Consider the following 18,109-nt stretch of genomic DNA (forward strand, 5'->3'; position numbering starts at 1 on the left):
GGAAGACTTACATGCTTGTGTCTGGTGCGTCTGAATTTACATGTGATCATCAGACATTTTTTGTGCAAATATTGCAAGGTTGGCTGTTCCGATTCAACCTTTTTGCAGCGTCCAACTATTGTATGTAAGGCCTAAGTGTATGCCGAAAACCTCAAAAATAGAAGCAAATTGCTGATACGCATTCTGAACGCATGTTCTGTTAAGACAGAACTAAAAACACAATGCAATTTGACATGGCATCCCATTTGGCATGTGCATTTGAATGTGGCCAAATTAGTGTTACGTCAAATTTGCTGAACATTAGTGGACGAGATCTAAAATAAGGAGGAGGAAAGTATTACCATGACTCCACATCACACCAAACTAAAATGATTCTAGGTGCACTAACATTATATATTATAATTCCCTAACTCAAGTCCAGGAAAATAAGAGTGGTCTCTGCCTGGATTAAAGTCTGTATGCAGGTCATAAATTGGGCCATTTGAAGACACATGAGTGAGCCATTTGGAGGCACACAAATGGTACATTTTAAAATGGTTTGCATTAGGTTATGTAGCATTTGCAGCAAGTACCAATATCGCTCAGGCATTGGACATGATCAGCGTAAGAGCCTCCTGTTTGCAAAAGCCTTTGCGAGTTTGATGGTTTTCCACTGGTGAGATTACAAATTTGTCTGAACGATTCCTATTCGAGGAGAACATATTTCTAGAAATGTTGAATCAGTATTTTTTCTGAGATCATGTCTTGGTGTGAGGATCTGCCCTCCCCTTGGGGAGAGATTCTTTTTAGCAACAGCTCGTCAATTATTCTTTATCACACAGTATTTTGGTTGTAGGCATACAGTTATTTATACAGTGCTCTAAACATGCAATGGAATTGGTTTGCAGATATGGGAACCGAGGTATTTACGATTAAGGGATTTGGTCAATATCACATATTGTGGGCATGAGGAGAAATTAGGATTAGACCATAGGTTTCACGAGTCCAAAAACAGGCACTCAGAACAGGGCACAACTTTAATAGGCAGTCAGCCCAAAATATTGATTTTGCCTGCGGTCCTTGGGATATGGGGGTGGGGCACAGATGCAACACTCGCCCCAGTTTAGGACCCATTTATACATACAGAGAGCAGTCAAATGGTTAATGGAATTCCCTGTGGCCAGCAGACATTCTCCATCACAAATTGGCTAGCTCTTTGTCCTTTACGTACAGGGCAAACGTGTCTAGAAAGCCAATAATGTCCTCATAAAGTATTAAACATTGATATTGATCAATCCTCAGTTGTGTTAAATGTTATGTTCAAAGAGTAGCCAGAACTATTAGTGTAAATATATTAAGCCTTCAGCAGAACATATGAGTGATATGCGCACTTTTGTGTCTTGAAGTTAATAGACAAGTTGCCTTACATATGAACACATTCTGAATTATACTGTATTGGTTCCTGTGCAGGGAATAATAGTCCAATTAACATGGTCTCTAAACAGCAAGTTACTTTAGGTCACTGACCTGTGCATAGTGGAAAAGACAGCAGTATTCCATGGACCAGAGTAAGCACGCAGTGATGGGGTGGAAATTGACAGAACATTCAAGACTCAGGATTCCAGTTTTAACAACTTTTTTATTTCACTCGAAAACCAGGTGGAATGAAGTCCTAGAAGGCATGGGGGAAGGCCTCAACAAAACATGCAGCACCCAAGGTGGGAAAAGAACGGGCATTCGTGTGGAAATGTCTTGATTGGCGTTCCTTACTCAGTCCTAGGCCCTTTACACAGGCTGAGCCCTTGGCCCTTCCCATTTTAGGACCACATTTCCTGGTTCTCAACATGTTATGTGATGAGGACTCATATAATATTTAGAATATTTTCATGTAATTCATAGTATCAAGGAAAGGACTAACATAAAATGACCAGGGTTTCCGTAGAAGACCCCATGCCTAGAAGCCAGTCCTCTGTGGTTCAAGTCTCAATGTCTCTCGCCTAAGCAGGAACAAAGGTCTGTGTCTAAGCAGAACTTTCTCCAATCACCTCCCTGAAGGTAAAATGCATCTTTTAATTTGCATAAAAGGAGGTGCAAAGATGGTTGGATTACAAAAATATGTTTTAGACTTCAAATAGATGTTTACTTGCCTAAATGCCACCCCACTGGGAACAAGAACTTTTTTTTTACTCCCAACTTCAAAAAATAGGGATACAAATAGGTTGGCTTTGAAACGTATGGAGTCGTGCTTACATGCCCTTATGCATTCTGCTCCAAAGAGCCCTACATGAGGTACCCGAATCCTGCAGTTATGCCAGAGGAAAATAAAAACGGGGACTTTTGAGAAAAAGAAAACCTTAGGGGTTTCAGCTGCAGCTTTCCTGCTCTGGTCTCCGGTCCCCGTCCTCCGTCCTCCGCCTACAGCACTAATGAAGGGAAAGCCACCCAGCGGTAGCTTTTGTTTACTACAGCTGGCTGGCTTTTCCTTCATTAGTGCCGCAAAAGCAAAAGCCAGCACAGGAGGGCCTCCATTTCACAAAATGGATGCGCCCATGTGCTTGCTTTTGCGAATTTTGAGCTTGAATAGCTCAAAATTTTACATAGGAAGTTTTAAAAACAGAGAATGCTAGTATTTTTTTTTATGTTGCCCATCTATTTTTTAAATAAATATTTTTACTAGACCATCCCTTTAATGCGATTAAGAGCCGTCTAGCATTTAATGGTGAACTATCAGTAGGATGAATCTTGGTACATCCGAGCCTGTCCTCAAGTCCTTCAATTTAAAGATTGTGTTCATAATTTTCCTGTGATCATCAGGATGGGGGGGAAGTCAGTGTAGCAATGCCCCAGTTAATTGTCAATGATCTGCATACAGAAATATGTTTGGAGCCAGGTTTCTAATCAGTCTCTGCAGTTAATGGAAAGCCTTGGGCGTGGTTTCCCCAAATGTTTCAGTGTCCCGTTCCCTGTCGCTAGATTGGGAGCATGACCCAGAATCCCATCCTATATACCTTTTAAAAACCAAATACTTTTTGCAAGAAGGATTTGGAACATTACGCCTCTATTGATTGTCCTAAGGAACGATCTTCATTCTACATTTACATGGTTCCTACTTTCATCTGCACCAGACACATATGTATCCTGTACTATTCCTTAGTCAAAGCTAAAATCTGGTTATGTGAGATTTCTTGTGTCTGAAGAATATAAATTACATGCTTCTCCACAAGAACCTTTTTAATGGGATGTGGCCAGACACCCTTCCTGTTATCACAAGTGTGCACTAGAGGTCTAACGCTCACCTGGTATCCACGGGGACGTCACTCAGCCTGTTCTGAACTCTTACGACCTCGAACCCTTCCCTGGAGTCTACTCGACTGGAGACTGGGCCTTGTTTTCTTGGAAAGTGTGCTCTCCGTCCTGCTTTCAGCGCAGGGGCGCGTTGATGCGGGCTCGTTGCTGCCTAGTTACTTCACTGGCAAGAGTCCGACAGGTAAGTATAATGAGTCTTTTGAACAGTTCTCTAACTTCCTTCCTTTCCTTCCTTAGATGATGGCTGGCGTCCGGGGATGGCGACGTGCTGCTGAGATGAGTAGCGTTTAAGGTGAGTGAGAGCGCGATGCGACCCTTTCGTATTTGTATTGAACGGAGTTCTTTTTCTGTGTCTTTTAGGTGCCGCAACGTTTTCAGCGTGGATGCCGGTTATGAAGAAGAAATGCAGCGAGTAAGCGCGGTATGCGGCGCCTCTAGATGTTTCCATGCTAACCTGGAGTGTCTTTTCCCTCTTGCAGATGGATGAGAAGTTCCGGAGACAGATTTCCCCCAGAGTGGCTGGGATTCAGGTAAGCGTTTGAAGCTCGTATAGTCTTTAAAAATAAGCAAAGATTTGCTGAATGCTTACTATTGCCTTTTTTATGTTCTTTTCCCTTAGGAAGCGGCGTGCCGGGATGGGAATGACACCGTCGAAGATGCCCGCAGAACAGAAAAAGCGATGAATGATGGGCAGAAGCGCCGCAAGGTAATGCTGTTCCTAACAGTGTTCTTGTTCTTGCAGGAGCTGAGCGCAGAAGAAAGATGCAAGCCTACTGGAGACCGATCCGAACACAGTGAGTGTCATGCTGCATGTGCAGAAAACACAAAGCATGTTTCTCAGCCTGGGCGTGGCTTAAATAGTCTCTGGGTATCCCAGGTGTCTCTGGGCTGAACCACACCCAAATAACTAGACTGCACATGCAGTTCTGGGAACCGAAATATGTGGGGGCATCCATCTTGTCCCCATCAATGCACTACAAGTCCAATCCCCAATGTTATTCTATCGGAGTGAGTGAGTCTGGTGCCACAAGCGCCAAGTCTGACTCCAAGTGGGTCTTTGGGGGGATGGAGAGGCCCTTGAGGGCCATGTAGGTGATTGTGGCCTGGCTCCAGCCCGACATCTTGGAGGGCTGGGGATATGAGGGGCAGGAATCATGACAAGAGGTTGCGAAGACTGCAACCTGGACGTGAGCCGTGACCTACCCTATGGTTTTCATTGTTTGTTTGTTACAAAGATTAATAGGAGGTTTCGCAGGGACTTTCTACCCAGTTGCCTCATTGGAGGGCCCATCATGTATGGAAACCTAACATTCAAATTTTAGCCATGCTGAGATATTTTGATCTCAGATTTGGACTCTATAGAAAAACCTAAAAGGATGAGAGACATTGTTGCACTAGTGTAAGTAAAATAGTTTAAGCTTCATTCCCTTAACAAGTTAAATCATGGGCCTGGAGCCAGCAAGTCCAGACATTTTATCAAAGTTCACCTGGCTCTGTTAAAAAGAAAGAAAAAGCTTGAAATGGCATGAATGGCTGCTACAAACCTAACTTTTCTACCCAGAATCAGGTACACATATTTAACTGTTAGCGCATTCAGGTACAAGAAGGCTGTAAGCTCACACTCATTTGTCAGGGTACATACTTGCAGCAATGTCTCCTGTGGCAATGAGCAATTATTGGTCTAACTTTTTAATCAGGCACCTTGATAAACACCCCTTCACATTTTTCCTACATTCTCTAATGGAACAGAGTACCATTTTGCGTTGCCCTTCTATTCCAGCATGTAACCATGTACTGCATTTTGTACATTATGAAAACGAAATATACTATTGAAGGCCATGTAGAGGACATCCTCCTGAACACCTCCTTGCCCAAAACTCACCAGACTGTACTGGATCCTGTTGTAGAGCTCGCAGTGCCTCTCTGTTCTGGTTCCTCTTTATATCCAGGTCCACTATCTGGAGGAAATCAAGGAGTAATATTCATTAATGTAGCACTTTCATACCAGAACAGATGGTTCACAAAAAGCAGACTGGCAACAACAATCATTAACAAAGTCCCAATGTCTTGCTTTCTTTAACGACACATGCAGCCTAATATGTCCCGTAGCATGTGACGTTATTCTTATTGATTTACGATTTAAAGCACTCCAAATGCGGACATATTACCCATAAGGTGAGGGAAGGGGTATACATGATCTTTCAGAGGCCCTTGAAGCGAAGCGGATCAGCTGGAAATAGGTCAGAAGGACAGTGCAAAAGACAATCGTTGTATCCAAACACCATAATGAGCATACAACGGTTGCTGAGGAAGCAATAAGAGATAGGTTTTATAGACAAATTAGAGGGAGGATAGATGCATTGATTAGAGGTTTGAAGGAAACTATTTTTAAGAGAAATATTTCAAGTTTCTTTCTGATCCATCATTGATTTTCTTCATAACCAAGATCTGGTGAGAGCACAATTCGAAGATCTACTTCAGTGCAGTCAATGGTTCTCCCACCCAACTTCTTAAGTTGAGCACTGGCACAATGTTTTCCGATGATGCAGAAATAGAGTCTAAGAGGACAGTACTTCTTGAACCAGAGTTAAAGATAAGCAGTCCCTTATCCTATCCCCTTTACTCTGTAAACAAGGCATAGATTCTGACTTTTGATTGATTTTCACATTTGTGTGCTGCTGCCGCCCTGCAACATGGGGTAGGCACAATGTATCTTCCCTTTGATTGACCTTTGCATTTGTCTGCTGCTACCACCTTGCAACATGGGGTAGGCATCATCTATTTGCCCTTTGTTTGCCTTTCACATTTGTGTGCTACTGACACCCTGCAACATGGGGTCAGGCCCAATGGATGGGTTTTCCTTGTATTGCTCTCTTGCACTTGGAGTGTGATGCGTTACCTTTGTATAATCCACGATGTAATTCACCCTTCACGCTTCCTTCTCTGTAACCTGAATCACTTACTGTAACCGTATTCCTAAATTAAAGCGCCTAGATACCTCTGGGTTTTGTGCGCTATATAGATCTCGAAATAAATACATACATACATACATACATACATACATACATACATACATACATACATACATACATACATACATACATACATACATACATACACAGTTACTTGAAGCGGATCTGGACAGACAAAGGGAGCCAATGATTGTGTTGGGGATGAGGTGAAGAGTCAATTTGGCTGCCTTTTCTGGATGATCTGCGTTTGAAGAGCCCCAACAGCAGGCTGTTGAAATAATTCAGCCAGGAGACCACCAAAGCCATTGTGAACTCCACCCTTTGTGAAAGGCAGACCCAATGTATTGTCCTCATGAGACAAGGTTGAAAGAATGCCGTTAGGGAGACCACCTGGCATGGGGTGGCAATGGTATATAATCTCACATTTAAAATGACTAGACATACAGTTGTCCAGTCTTGTATCTGGAGATGGCAGGAGGAGGTGCAGAGGTTGATGTAGAGAGTCCTTATAAGGGCCACTGAGACTGAAAGCAATCAGAGTGTCCGCCGCGTAAGACAGAAAGGTTGCAAAGAATGAATAGAGTGATGAGGTAAACCAACACTTTTGTAGGCCTTTAAGAGCCAGGATCAGAGTACAGATCATTAAGGAACCACACACTGTAGGACTGAAGCTCTCAGTCTGACAGGAAGAACGTAATCTACTTAATTGCAGCGCCTTTAATCAAGTGCCCTTGATTGGAGCGGGCCAATTGAGGTGATGTGTTTACAGTGTCAAAGGCAGATATCAGTCTAGCAGGATAAGGAAAGCACGGGTGTTCCTGTCTAGAGTGCATCTCTGATGTATTAGATTCAATTTCCCTGGCTGGTTTCTAATCCTGAGGGGTGGTCATGCAGAAGATTGATGGTTTCACTTTTCTATAGAGCTTGGCAGTGGTAACATGTCCAGGATCTGGCCAATGAAGGGAGTGTTAGAAATGGGCCAGTAGTTAAGATGGGACACCGAGATAGTATTTCTTTTCGTTTGTTATCAAGAGCATAAATAAATGCATGTGATTTTCAAGAGGCTAGGGAAGATGCCCAATAGAGAAGCAATGTTATTTTTAATGGTCTTTGCAAGGCGGGGGGAGACCAGGTCTGATTAGTCCCTCATTTTCTTCACAATGGCCACGATAACAGCTTGCAAGATGGGTTGCAAGGCTGTGAAAGCAACATTGGCAATTGTTCCCCAATGCAAGAGGAGCAACAGTGATCTTGTTTTTAGCAATAGTAGATTGGCAGGAGTTTATTCTTTCGTGGGAGAAGGGGCGTATTGATAGACTTCAAAGGCTTGTGAAGCCACAGGTGAAGATGCACATTCTTGGGAGGACCTCATCCACATGTACATGTTAAACAGTTGGGCCTGGAGTAGTGTCCCATTATTAAAAAATCTCTCAAACGAGATACCGACCTCATTTCTGAAGATTTACTTGATCTTTTTTATGAGAGAATTTTTAATAACATGACACTACTCCTGAAGAAAGTCCCTGATTGAAAGTTGAGGACTGAAACATGTCGAGTGTTGACAGTCTACTGTGTTTCAGACTGTCTTAGATAAATATAACAATTTGATATTCAACATCAGAACATCATTATATGGAAGAGATTTCTCTATATTAAATGAATGAATTTTATAACTAAGCCTTTTGTAAAGGTTTCCTGTCACGCAGACTATTTGTCTTTTTAAGCATGTATTGTATTTTTTCTACTTGTGTGTGTTTTTATCCATTGCATTCTAATAAAATTGTGCATTAATTTAGATATAATTCTGTGGCCTAATTGCTGACAGGTCTATCTATCTCTGTTTGGTAATTGTGTATTCACCTCGCCCGATAAGGTAGAGAGATCACTGGCGATTGATTCAGATGGGTTTTCCCCAAATTAATCAGTATAACCTTTTAACCATCTAATAAAGGTTTTTTTCATTACCACTCTAATGCCCCTTTGTGGAGAACTAGGTCAGGGATGGAATGTTGTTTCGATGGTCACAAGCTTAAGTTCCTTCGTGATGGGCGGGGCAAGAATGTCCAGAGTCCTACACAACTTTGTATGTAGATTGGGCAGGAAGGAGTCGGGAGAACCAAGCAGTGGCGATGATTTAACTAGGCCGGTGAAAATTTCAGAGGTGACCAGTTTCATGGGTCCAACTTGGATGGTATCTGTTACGCTCACCTGGTATCTACAGGGACGTCACCCAGCCGGGTTACTCGCTGGTATGCTTCTCAGCTTTGCCCTGATGTGGTCTGCAGGGAAGGTTCTGCCTGAAATTACAGGAGTACTGTGTTCAAGACTTTACCGACTGGGGTAAGTATCCTCCCTCCACCCCCGTATGATTTCAGTCCCTCTGGCGCCCTCTGCTCACGTTGTGGTAGAATTAGGCGTGCTCTCCGTCCTGCCTTCTTTGCAGGGGCGCGTTGTCTTTCATGGGCGAGTGCGGTCCAGTTACTTCACTGACGCCGGCCCATTTGATTGTTCAGGTGGGTCTTTTACTGTTCTTTAGTTTTGTTGCTATCCTGCATGCCTTTCTTAGTTCAAAATGTCTCTTTTTTCTCCCTTTGGTATGCGGATCTTCAGCGCGGCGAACTGGCTTGGTTGAGCCCCGCTGGTAAATAATGGCGCATTAAGAGCGCTATGATGCGGTAAGTAAGCAAAGTAAGGTAAGTAAGCTGCGCAAAGTCTTGCCTTTGCTAACCTGCGTTTTCCTTCCTTGTAGGTCGCAGTGTTCTTCAGCGCGAGTGGAATGTCGGAGTGGTGCCAGCCGAGAGGCGACCAGCCAGGTAAGCCTTTTGAGCAGTTCGTAATTTGTAAATGTCTCTACTGCTTTCTTTAATGTTGCCTCTATCTTCCTCTTTCAGGTCGTTCTGTCCGGTTGGCGTGCAGATTCAAGAAAGCTGTTCTCAGTAGCTGCGAGTGTTTAAAGATGAAGACTGCAGGTAAGATGCTGCTGCTAATGATGTTCCTTTTGTCTCCTTGCAGGTTCTGCTTCTCCAAGGTTCGAGGGAATAGCTGGACACGGTGAGCGTCACGCTGCAAGCTGCAAAGTAACACGAAGCGTGTTGTCTTGCTCGGATGTGGTTTAAATAGCCCCAACAAAATAGTCCAGGTAAAGTAGTCCCTAGCTACCACACCCAAAACACTAGACCGCATAGCTTGGTTCTTAGGAACCAAGCTATGTGGATGCCTCCATGTTGGCTTACAATACAATAAAGTAGTTCCCAAGCACATTGTTTTTCATGGTGTATGAGCCTGGCGCCATAGGCGCCAGGACTGGCCCCATGAGGGCTTTTGAAGAGGATGCCAGGCTCTAGAGGCCCGAGTCCTGACTCCACCTGGCCAATGGGTTTGCCAGAGGGGTTTTGGGCCAGGGTCGTGACAGCATCCCAATGAGTGGCAGACAGGACAACATTAGGCTTCTTAGGTCTTTATTAGTGTAGTCACTCAGCACCAGTTAATGATGCATACACAAGGGATGGATTTGAGCATTTCCCAGCGAGATCAGGGAAGATGCTATGAGGCCATCTAGAGTGTGACCAGCAGTGTGGGGTGCGGGCATGGAAAGATTTTCAGTTCAGGGGAGTGGAATGATAGGTGTTGAGAAAGCACCACTAAGCAGCTAGTCAAAGCCCATCTAGCCAGATAGTCTGCAGGCTGGAGATGTAGTATGGCCATTCTTCTTTGAATTTAACCATCCACCCAGACGGGAATAGGTAGGCGACTAACTTCATGTAAGTATTTTCATCGAGTATACATTTGAAGGCAAAACTTAAAAATGTAAGCAGCCCTTTTTTTGTAATACATGCTATCCAATGCCAAGAGCAGTATCACATGGCAGGCCCAGCAATATATGAAGCATGACTCACACGGCTATTCCAACATATAGCCAGATACTTTCCCCACATTCCAAAACACAGCATCAAAAGGACTACATGCCCTTGAATATACTCTGCCTTACACACAGTAGAAACTACCCAGAAGACATTTCCCAAAAATGCCCTCTGACCTACTTAACATAAATGCCTACAGGTGTCACGCACGGCGGTCGCTGGCAGTGGTGGAGACGCTGGCGCTGGAGCGGCCATTGAGAAAGCCGTTACGCCGCTGCGCATTCTCCAGCAGCGGTCTAGCTTTCCGCCGTCTGACCAGCGGCGTCCTTTATTACGAGCGCCAACCCGGAAGCCCGCGCGTTGTAGCCTATTCGCGTTAGGCTTCCGGGTTGGTACGCTCCAGTCCTTTCTTCAGTGCCCTGCCATTCTCTTCCTTCTCCAGTGATTTTGGCCGTTCCGCCTTGCCTTCCCGGCTTCTCTCGTTCCTCTCAGTCTTCCCTCTCCCATTTCAGTCCTCCTGTTTTCGCTACTTTAGGCTCTCACCTTTTTTCCTTTCTTTTCCTCTCCATTTACTTCTCGCCTCCCCCCTCCTGCTCCCCTGTGGAGGTTTGTTCATTCGGTCTATTCCAAATCGTTCCGACCTGGTATCCTGTCGGTATCCTGTCACCATACCCAACAAGGAAGGGGTTTTTTGTGCCTGTTGGCTTTTTCCCCTTCATCGGTCTGCCCCGGTTCGGGGGCCCCCCTAGGCCCCGAGTTAGAGGGGCAGGGTGGCTTCCTCTCGAGGCAGACCCCATCTGCATACCAGGGAAGAGACCTTGAGGATTCGGAGATTTGGACTCCAAGCAGAAGAGGGGACTGCAGGTGAGCAGGAGGGCTTATGGGACACTTGGGAAAGCGGTGTGGAGTCGACTGAACCAGGGAGTGATTGTGACAGTTTGCAACGCCTAAAAAGAAGTATGGCCACCCCCGAACAAATACAAGAATTAGTGGCCGCGGTCCAGGCCATGAACGTTGAATTACAGAACGTGAAGGCAGATAACGCAGTCCTGAGGCAGATGATCTCTAATCGGGAAGCTAGAGATTACGACTTACCTCCTATGGCCTTATCTGCAGGCAAATATGACGGCACCCCGAAGCGCTTAAAAGAATTCTTGGAAGCCTGCTCCATTTATTTTGCCTTTAGACCTCTGATGTTCTCTAATGATCACGCCAAGGTGGGGTACATGATATCTAACATGATAGGAAATGCCTTAGCTTGGGCCACCCCCCTAGTGACCAACAATAACCCTATTATCAGAGATTATGGGGGTTTCTTGACCTCACTGCGCCAGACTTTTGAACAACCCGAGATCACACATGTGGCTGCAGAAGAACTCTTGGATGTGCAACAGGGTTCCAGTGACCTGCTGACATACATCTCCACCTTTAAACGTTTGGCCTCAGAGGCAGGTTGGCCAGAAAGGGCCCAGTATACGATTTTCCGTCGAGGATTGAGAGAGGAGATAAAGGATGAGCTGGCCAGGATAGCCCGTCCTACGACTCTGTCGGACTTATTCTCCATTGTAACACAGATTGACTACCGCCTCAGTGAACGCAAGGCCGAAAGGAAGAAGCAGAAAGCATCAGCCGCCCCTCTGCCAAGTGCCTACCCTATGCCCTCCCTGTCTCACTCCAGTAATAAGGAGGAACCGATGCAAGTTGGGTCCGCACGATCCCCTTTGACACCTGAAGAGAGAAGACGTCGGAGGGATGCGGGCCTCTGCATGTATTGTGGATCCGGTACCCACTTGCTTCGGAACTGTCATGAAGTCCCGCCTAGACGCCCGGGAAACAAACGACCTCGGAACTAAAGGGGACGAGTAACCGAGGTCAGACCGCAAGTCCCTATGTTACAGTGACTGTAGCTTCTCATCCAACCACCATGGACTCCCGCCTTATGGCTGTTCCCATCCAGTTGGAAACCCCGACAGAAGTCCTTACCACCATGGCTCTACTGGATTGTGGCGCCGCCGGAGTATTTATGGATACCGAGTGGGCGCACAAACAAGGTCTCCCTCTGTTGAAACGGGAAGAAGTCCAGAAGGTGGAAGGAGTTGATGGTTCTCCGCTATCATCGGGGCCTATCACCCATTCCACTGTATCCTTGAAGGCCTGCATTCTCCAGCATTCGGAACAGATACAATTTGATCTAATTCGAGCAGCCCATTTTCCCGTAATCCTCGGTATTCCCTGGCTGAGGAGGCATAACCCGCTCATCGATTGGGCACAGAGCACCCTGGCCTTTACCTCCTCATATTGTAAACAAAACTGTTTACTACAGGTCTCAGAAGAACTGGTACAAGTCCTTACCCCCCCAACAAGAAAGAGTAAATGAAATATGTAAGATTCCCCCAGAATTGGCTAAATTCAAGGAAGTTTTCAAAGACCATTCTGTCTTGGATCTCCCTCCGCATAGGCCGGAAGACTGTGCCATCGAGCTGGTGCCAGATGCCCTGGTTCCGTTTAGTCGCATGTTTTCCTTGTCTCTATTGGAGAAGAGGGCGCTTCGCAAGTACTTGGACTCCCATCTGACCAATGGCCTCATTCGTCCCTCCAAATCACCGGCTGGAGCCTCTTTTTTCTTCATTCCTAAGAGGGATTCCTCGGAGTTAAGACCATGCATTGACTATCGGGGTCTCAACAAGGTCACAGTCCGCGACCGTTATCCAATGCCTTTGATAGCAGACATACTGGAAGCAGTCCAGGGTTCAACCATCTTCTCTAAATTAGACCTCCGGAGTGCCTACCACCTTCTCCGGATAAGAGACGGGGATGAATGGAAGACGGCCTTTCGGACACCGTTTGGCCTTTTTGAGTATCAAGTGATGCCATTTGGCTTGGTTAACGCTCTGGCCATATTCCAGCATTTCATTGATCGCCTGTTTTCTGACTTATTATACCTCTGTGTCATAGTATACCTCGATGACATCTTGGTTTTTTCAAAATCCTCCTCCGAACATACATCGCATCTTCAGACAGTCGTACATCGGCTACAGTCTCAACACCTATTAGTTAAACCTGAGAAGTGCCTATTTAATATGTCTTCCGTTCCTTATTTGGGGTATATCTTATCCCAGGAAGGCATAACCATGGATCCAAGGAAAGTGTCTGCCATCCTAGACTGGCCCCCACCCACTTCTTTGAAAGACCTCCAACGGTTCCTGGGACTAGCCAACTTCTATAGGAAATTCATCGGACATTTTTCACAGATAGTGCTGCCCATCACCTCATTACTTAAGAAAGATGCCAAGCCGTTTCACTGGTCTGAACCAGCTGATCAAGCCTTTAATGATTTAAAGAGGAGATTCTGTTCCGCTCCCATTTTAACACAACCCGATCAGAACCAGCCCTTTATAGTAGAGGCTGATGCCTCCGCCAACGCATTGGGAGCAGTACTTCTTCAACTCAAGGAAGGACAGGAACATCCTGTTGCATATCTTTCTAAGACTCTTTCCGCAAGTCAACAGAACTACTCCGTAATCGAAAAGGAACTTCTGGCTCTTAAGGTGGCTTGTGAAGAGTGGAGACACCTGCTTCAAGGCGGAGCACATCCGTTTACTTTACGTACTGATCATAAAAACTTGAGGATTCTCAGAAATATGGAATGTGTCAACTCAAGGCAGGTTCGCTGGGCGCATTTCTTCAGCCAGTATGACTTTGCTATAACCTACATTCCAGGCACCCAATACAGCCTGGCGGACGCCCTGTCTTGGTGTCAGACTTCCGAATACCACTCTCCTTCATTTAGTCACCCTATGTTTCCCCGGAACAGAATAGTGGGGATAGTCTCTTCGTTTCTTCAAGAGGTGAAGACGGCAACCCAACCCAATTTGGCAACCACTGTGCCGGGTGACTTACATCCTCAACTTCGTTGGTCTAAAGGTCTTTTACTGGTGGGACAGCGTTTGTACATTCCTTCTAGGTCTTTACAACTTAAGGTTCTGGAATGGTGTCACAACCATGTTACCGCCGGACATAGGGGTGTCCGAGGTACATTAGAGTTAATCTCTCGCTCTTTTTTTGGCCTTCACTTTCTCTCGACGTAAAGCAACACTGTAGATCGTGTATGGTTTGCGCCCAGAATAAGAACTCCACCCACAAACCCTATGGGTTGCTGATGCAACCGGACTTGCCAAGCCGACCATGGTCCCAAATATCCACTGACTTTATAGTAGACCTGCCCCAATCCCAGGGTTCGACCTGTCTCATGGTTACCATTGATACCTTCACCAAGCTGGCCCATTTCACAGCGCTGCAAGGAGTGCCGTCTGCCACTGAGATGGCCGAAGTTTTCCTTAGGGACATCTTTAGGCTCCATGGTCTGCCGGATAAGATCATTTCTGACCGGGGTAGTCAGTATACCTCTCGATTTTGGGGCGCCCTATGTCAACGATTAGGTATAAAGAGGGCCTTGTCATCAGGCTTCCATCCTCAGACTAATGGTCAGACAGAACGCCTCAATGCCTCCCTTGAGCAATACCTCCGATGTTATGTCAATAAGAATCAGGACAATTGGGTGGGCCTTCTGCCCACCGCAGAATTCGCATATAACAACGCTGTACACTCGGCAACGGGACTCAGCCCTTTTTTTTGTTCCTATGGTTTCCACCCTCGCAGTATTCTTCCGTTTTTTTCCTCACCCACTAATATACCCACCATTGAAACCACCTTAGATCAAATAACCACAGCCCACACTACCGCCCAACGAAGTTTAGTGTCTGCCAGACGCAGGTATAAGGATTTGTCCGATCAAGGTCGTTTACCAGGTCCCGATTGGCAGGAGGGCGATCGGGTCTGGTTATCTACTAAATACTTGCCTAGATGGGTACACCCGACCAAACTAACCCCCCGGTTTATCGGACCCTTCAGAATAATCAAGAGAATTAACCCAGTGGCGTACAAATTACGACTCCCCAAGTCCATGTCTCGTGTACACCCGGTCTTTCATTCCTCCCTTCTCCGTCCAGTTGATCCAGGCACCCCTGTTAGAAAGACCACAGGGATATTGGGTAATCCCAAGTCTATACCAGAAGAATACGAGGTATCTGCCATCTTAGATTCCAGATATCGCAGGGGCAGATTGGAATATCTTGTGTCTTGGAAGAACTATCCCAGTTCCGAGGATTCTTGGGAACCCAGGTCGTATGTACATGCTCCTCAACTGGTCAAGCGTTTTCACCGGACACATCCGGGAAAACCCAGAGGGTTCGGATCTGGAGGGGGGCATACTGTCACGCACGGCGGTCGCTGGCAGTGGTGGAGACGCTGGCGCTGGAGCGGCCATTGAGAAAGCCGTTACGCCGCTGCGCGTTCTCCAGCAGCGGTCTAGCTTTCCGCCGTCTGACCAGCGGCGTCCTTTATTACGAGCGCCAACCCGGAAGCCCGCGCGTTGCAACCTATTCGCGTTAGGCTTCCGGGTTGGTACGCTCCAGTCCTTTCTTCAGTGCCCTGCCATTCTCTTCCTTCTCCAGTGATTTTGGCCGTTCCGCCTTGCCTTCCCGGCTTCTCTCGTTCCTCTCAGTCTTCCCTCTCCCATTTCAGTCCTCCTGTTTTCGCTACTTTAGGCTCTCACCTTTTTTCCTTTCTTTTCCTCTCCATTTACTTCTCGGCTCCCCCCTCCTACTCCCCCTGTGGAGGTTTGTTCATTCGGTCTATTCCAAATCGTTCCGACCTGGTATCCTGTCGGTATCCTGTCACCATACCCAACAAGAAAGGGGTTTTTTGTGCCTGTTTGCTTTTTCCCCTTCATCGGTCTGCCCCGGTTCGGGGGCCCCCCTAGGCCCCGAGTTAGAGGGGCAGGGTGGCTTCCTCTCGAGGCAGGCCCCATCTGCATACCAGGGAAGAGACCTTGAGGATTCGGAGATTTGGACTCCAAGTAGAAGAGGGGACTGCAGGTGAGCAGGAGGGCTTACGGGACACTTGGGAAAGCGATGTGGAGTCGACTGAACCAGGGAGTGATTGTGACAACAGGGAGAAACCATAGAGACCTCAATAGGGGTGCATTTTACATGATGCCTCTGGCCTTAGTACAGGTGCCTCCTGTTGAACGTAATAGTGTGTCTTCATATGTGGTGCCTAAAGGGGTGCGGGGGGACTTCTCCTGATTCTAAACAATAGTGATTATTGCACAATTTAATCGTACTCAATTTCTTCAACCTCAGAACCACTTGGCCAATTTGGAGCCAAGCGGTTTTGTATAAGATCTGTTCATATTATTCTTTCAGCAGCTATAGGCTGTGTGACAGAGGGTTAATTTCGCCAGACTTCCTGAACCTCAACTGTGAAACCACAGGGTTCCTTTGGACCGCCTGCCTGGACTGCAGCAGGTAGTGGAATGCCCAGGGACTTGCATAACAGATGAATTTTGTTTCTGAGTGACAGAAGTAAGGGACCTCAGACGGAGGTACTAGTGACAAACCCGACAGCTGGGACTGAGCTGGGTCCACGTGGAGAAGGTGGCTTCTGGTAAGGGTATTAGGAGACATGCAAGAGGATCAAAGGGGTCACCTTGTACTACTGGGGCTCACTCATCAAGTCGAGAGGGAATCCCCAACATACAATACAGGTTGGTACAGGGCTGGATGTTTTGCAGCGTTTTATGAACACCTTTCAAGAGGCAGAATACTTGGAGGTAAGCACATATATAGCACAGCAGGGTTTGGCACTAGAGAGCAGGGTAAAAAGATATGGACACTAAGGAATATAAAGAAATGTATGGCGCCCAGGAGTACTAGACTCAGGGGAGACCTGGGGAAAGGGGGATGAAAGCAAATGGGGGGGTAGGGAAAAGTAATGGAGGAACGAAAACTTGGAAAGGAGGGGGAGCAGTGGGCAACGGGAAGAATATAGTTATAGGAAGGATTGGGAAAGGAAAGGGTTTGGGGCAAGGAAGGAGTTGGGTAAGGAAAGAATTGGGGGAATGGGAAGAGTTGGGGGTTCGAAGGGCGGGGAGGCGGAGTAAGGACTGCGTGTCTGGGATGAATTGGGCGGTTGCATAGACTTGGGTTGTGGGGGTACTAGAAGAGCTGGGGAAGGGAATGAGGGAACTGGGGATGGAATCGATTAGCAATGGAAGGAGTGGGGGGGGAGGGAGAAGGCAAAAAGCATTTGGGGCTAAAATGTGGCGCATAGGAAGAACTTGGGAAGGGAATGATAGGTATTTTGGGGAATAGAAAGAACTGAGAAAGGAAACCATAAAGGGGGGTGGAATAAATGGACATAAACCAAAGGGGAATGAAAGCACTGGGGAGTGAGAGGAGACTCGGGAAGGAGGGAGAAAGAAATGGGACAATAGAAGAGAACAGTGAAAGAAGGATAGACTGTGAAGAAAGAACGAATGGATAGATGGATAGAATGGAAGAAAGATCATGAATAGGAGAAATGAAAGAAGAAAAGAAAATAACTAAAAGTAAAAAAGTAAAGAGATGGCCATGGGAAGAGAGGGAATGATTAGGGATGGAGGGGTCTACCTGGCAGGGTCCTCTGGACGCTGTGGGAGGGGGGGCTGCTTAAGAAGCCACACCCAGTGTAGAATAATCCTGAGGTGTGGTGGAGAAACGGATCACCTGTAAGATAACTCATGGCTCGATACTTCAATAAAGCTTGCTGCAGCATTTGTGACTTTCACCTTTGAAAACTGTTCCTGCCTTTTTATTTCAGGGAATTCCCAGGCGCCTTCCGGGGTGGGGGGAAGGTGGAGCCGGATGATGAGGTAGGCCGGTATGATGAGGGAAGTGGTGGATGCTTACAACTATTGGGGAAGGGCGCAGCTCTGGGCTGTCCCCGCTATATGCTTGTGTGGGCCAGTTTTTTGGGTCAAAGTGGGGCACTTTTTTGGCCAATGTGGGCCAGTTTGATGAGTTACTACACTGTGCGGCTAATGGTTTTGACCAGTGTTGCTGAATAAATATTCTTTAAAATGTGCAATATGCATCACATTTTATCAAACAC

At 46.4% G+C, this 18,109-nt stretch overlaps 1 protein-coding gene across 1 annotated transcript in view; it reads right to left on the reverse strand.

Moving 5' to 3' along the window:
• Positions 1-18,109, reverse strand: part of PDRG1 (p53 and DNA damage regulated 1) — a 117,242-nt gene that overhangs the window by 80,418 nt on the left and 18,715 nt on the right. Inside the window, exon 2 of the mRNA XM_069651007.1 lies at positions 5,168-5,243. Coding sequence (XP_069507108.1) covers positions 5,168-5,243 — 76 coding nt within the window. The remainder of the gene's footprint in view (positions 1-5,167; positions 5,244-18,109) is intronic.

This window comes from Ambystoma mexicanum, chromosome 3p, assembly GCF_040938575.1.
Source record: "Ambystoma mexicanum isolate Mex_15411 chromosome 3p, UKY_AmexF1_1, whole genome shotgun sequence".
Lineage (NCBI taxonomy): Eukaryota > Metazoa > Chordata > Amphibia > Caudata > Ambystomatidae > Ambystoma > Ambystoma mexicanum.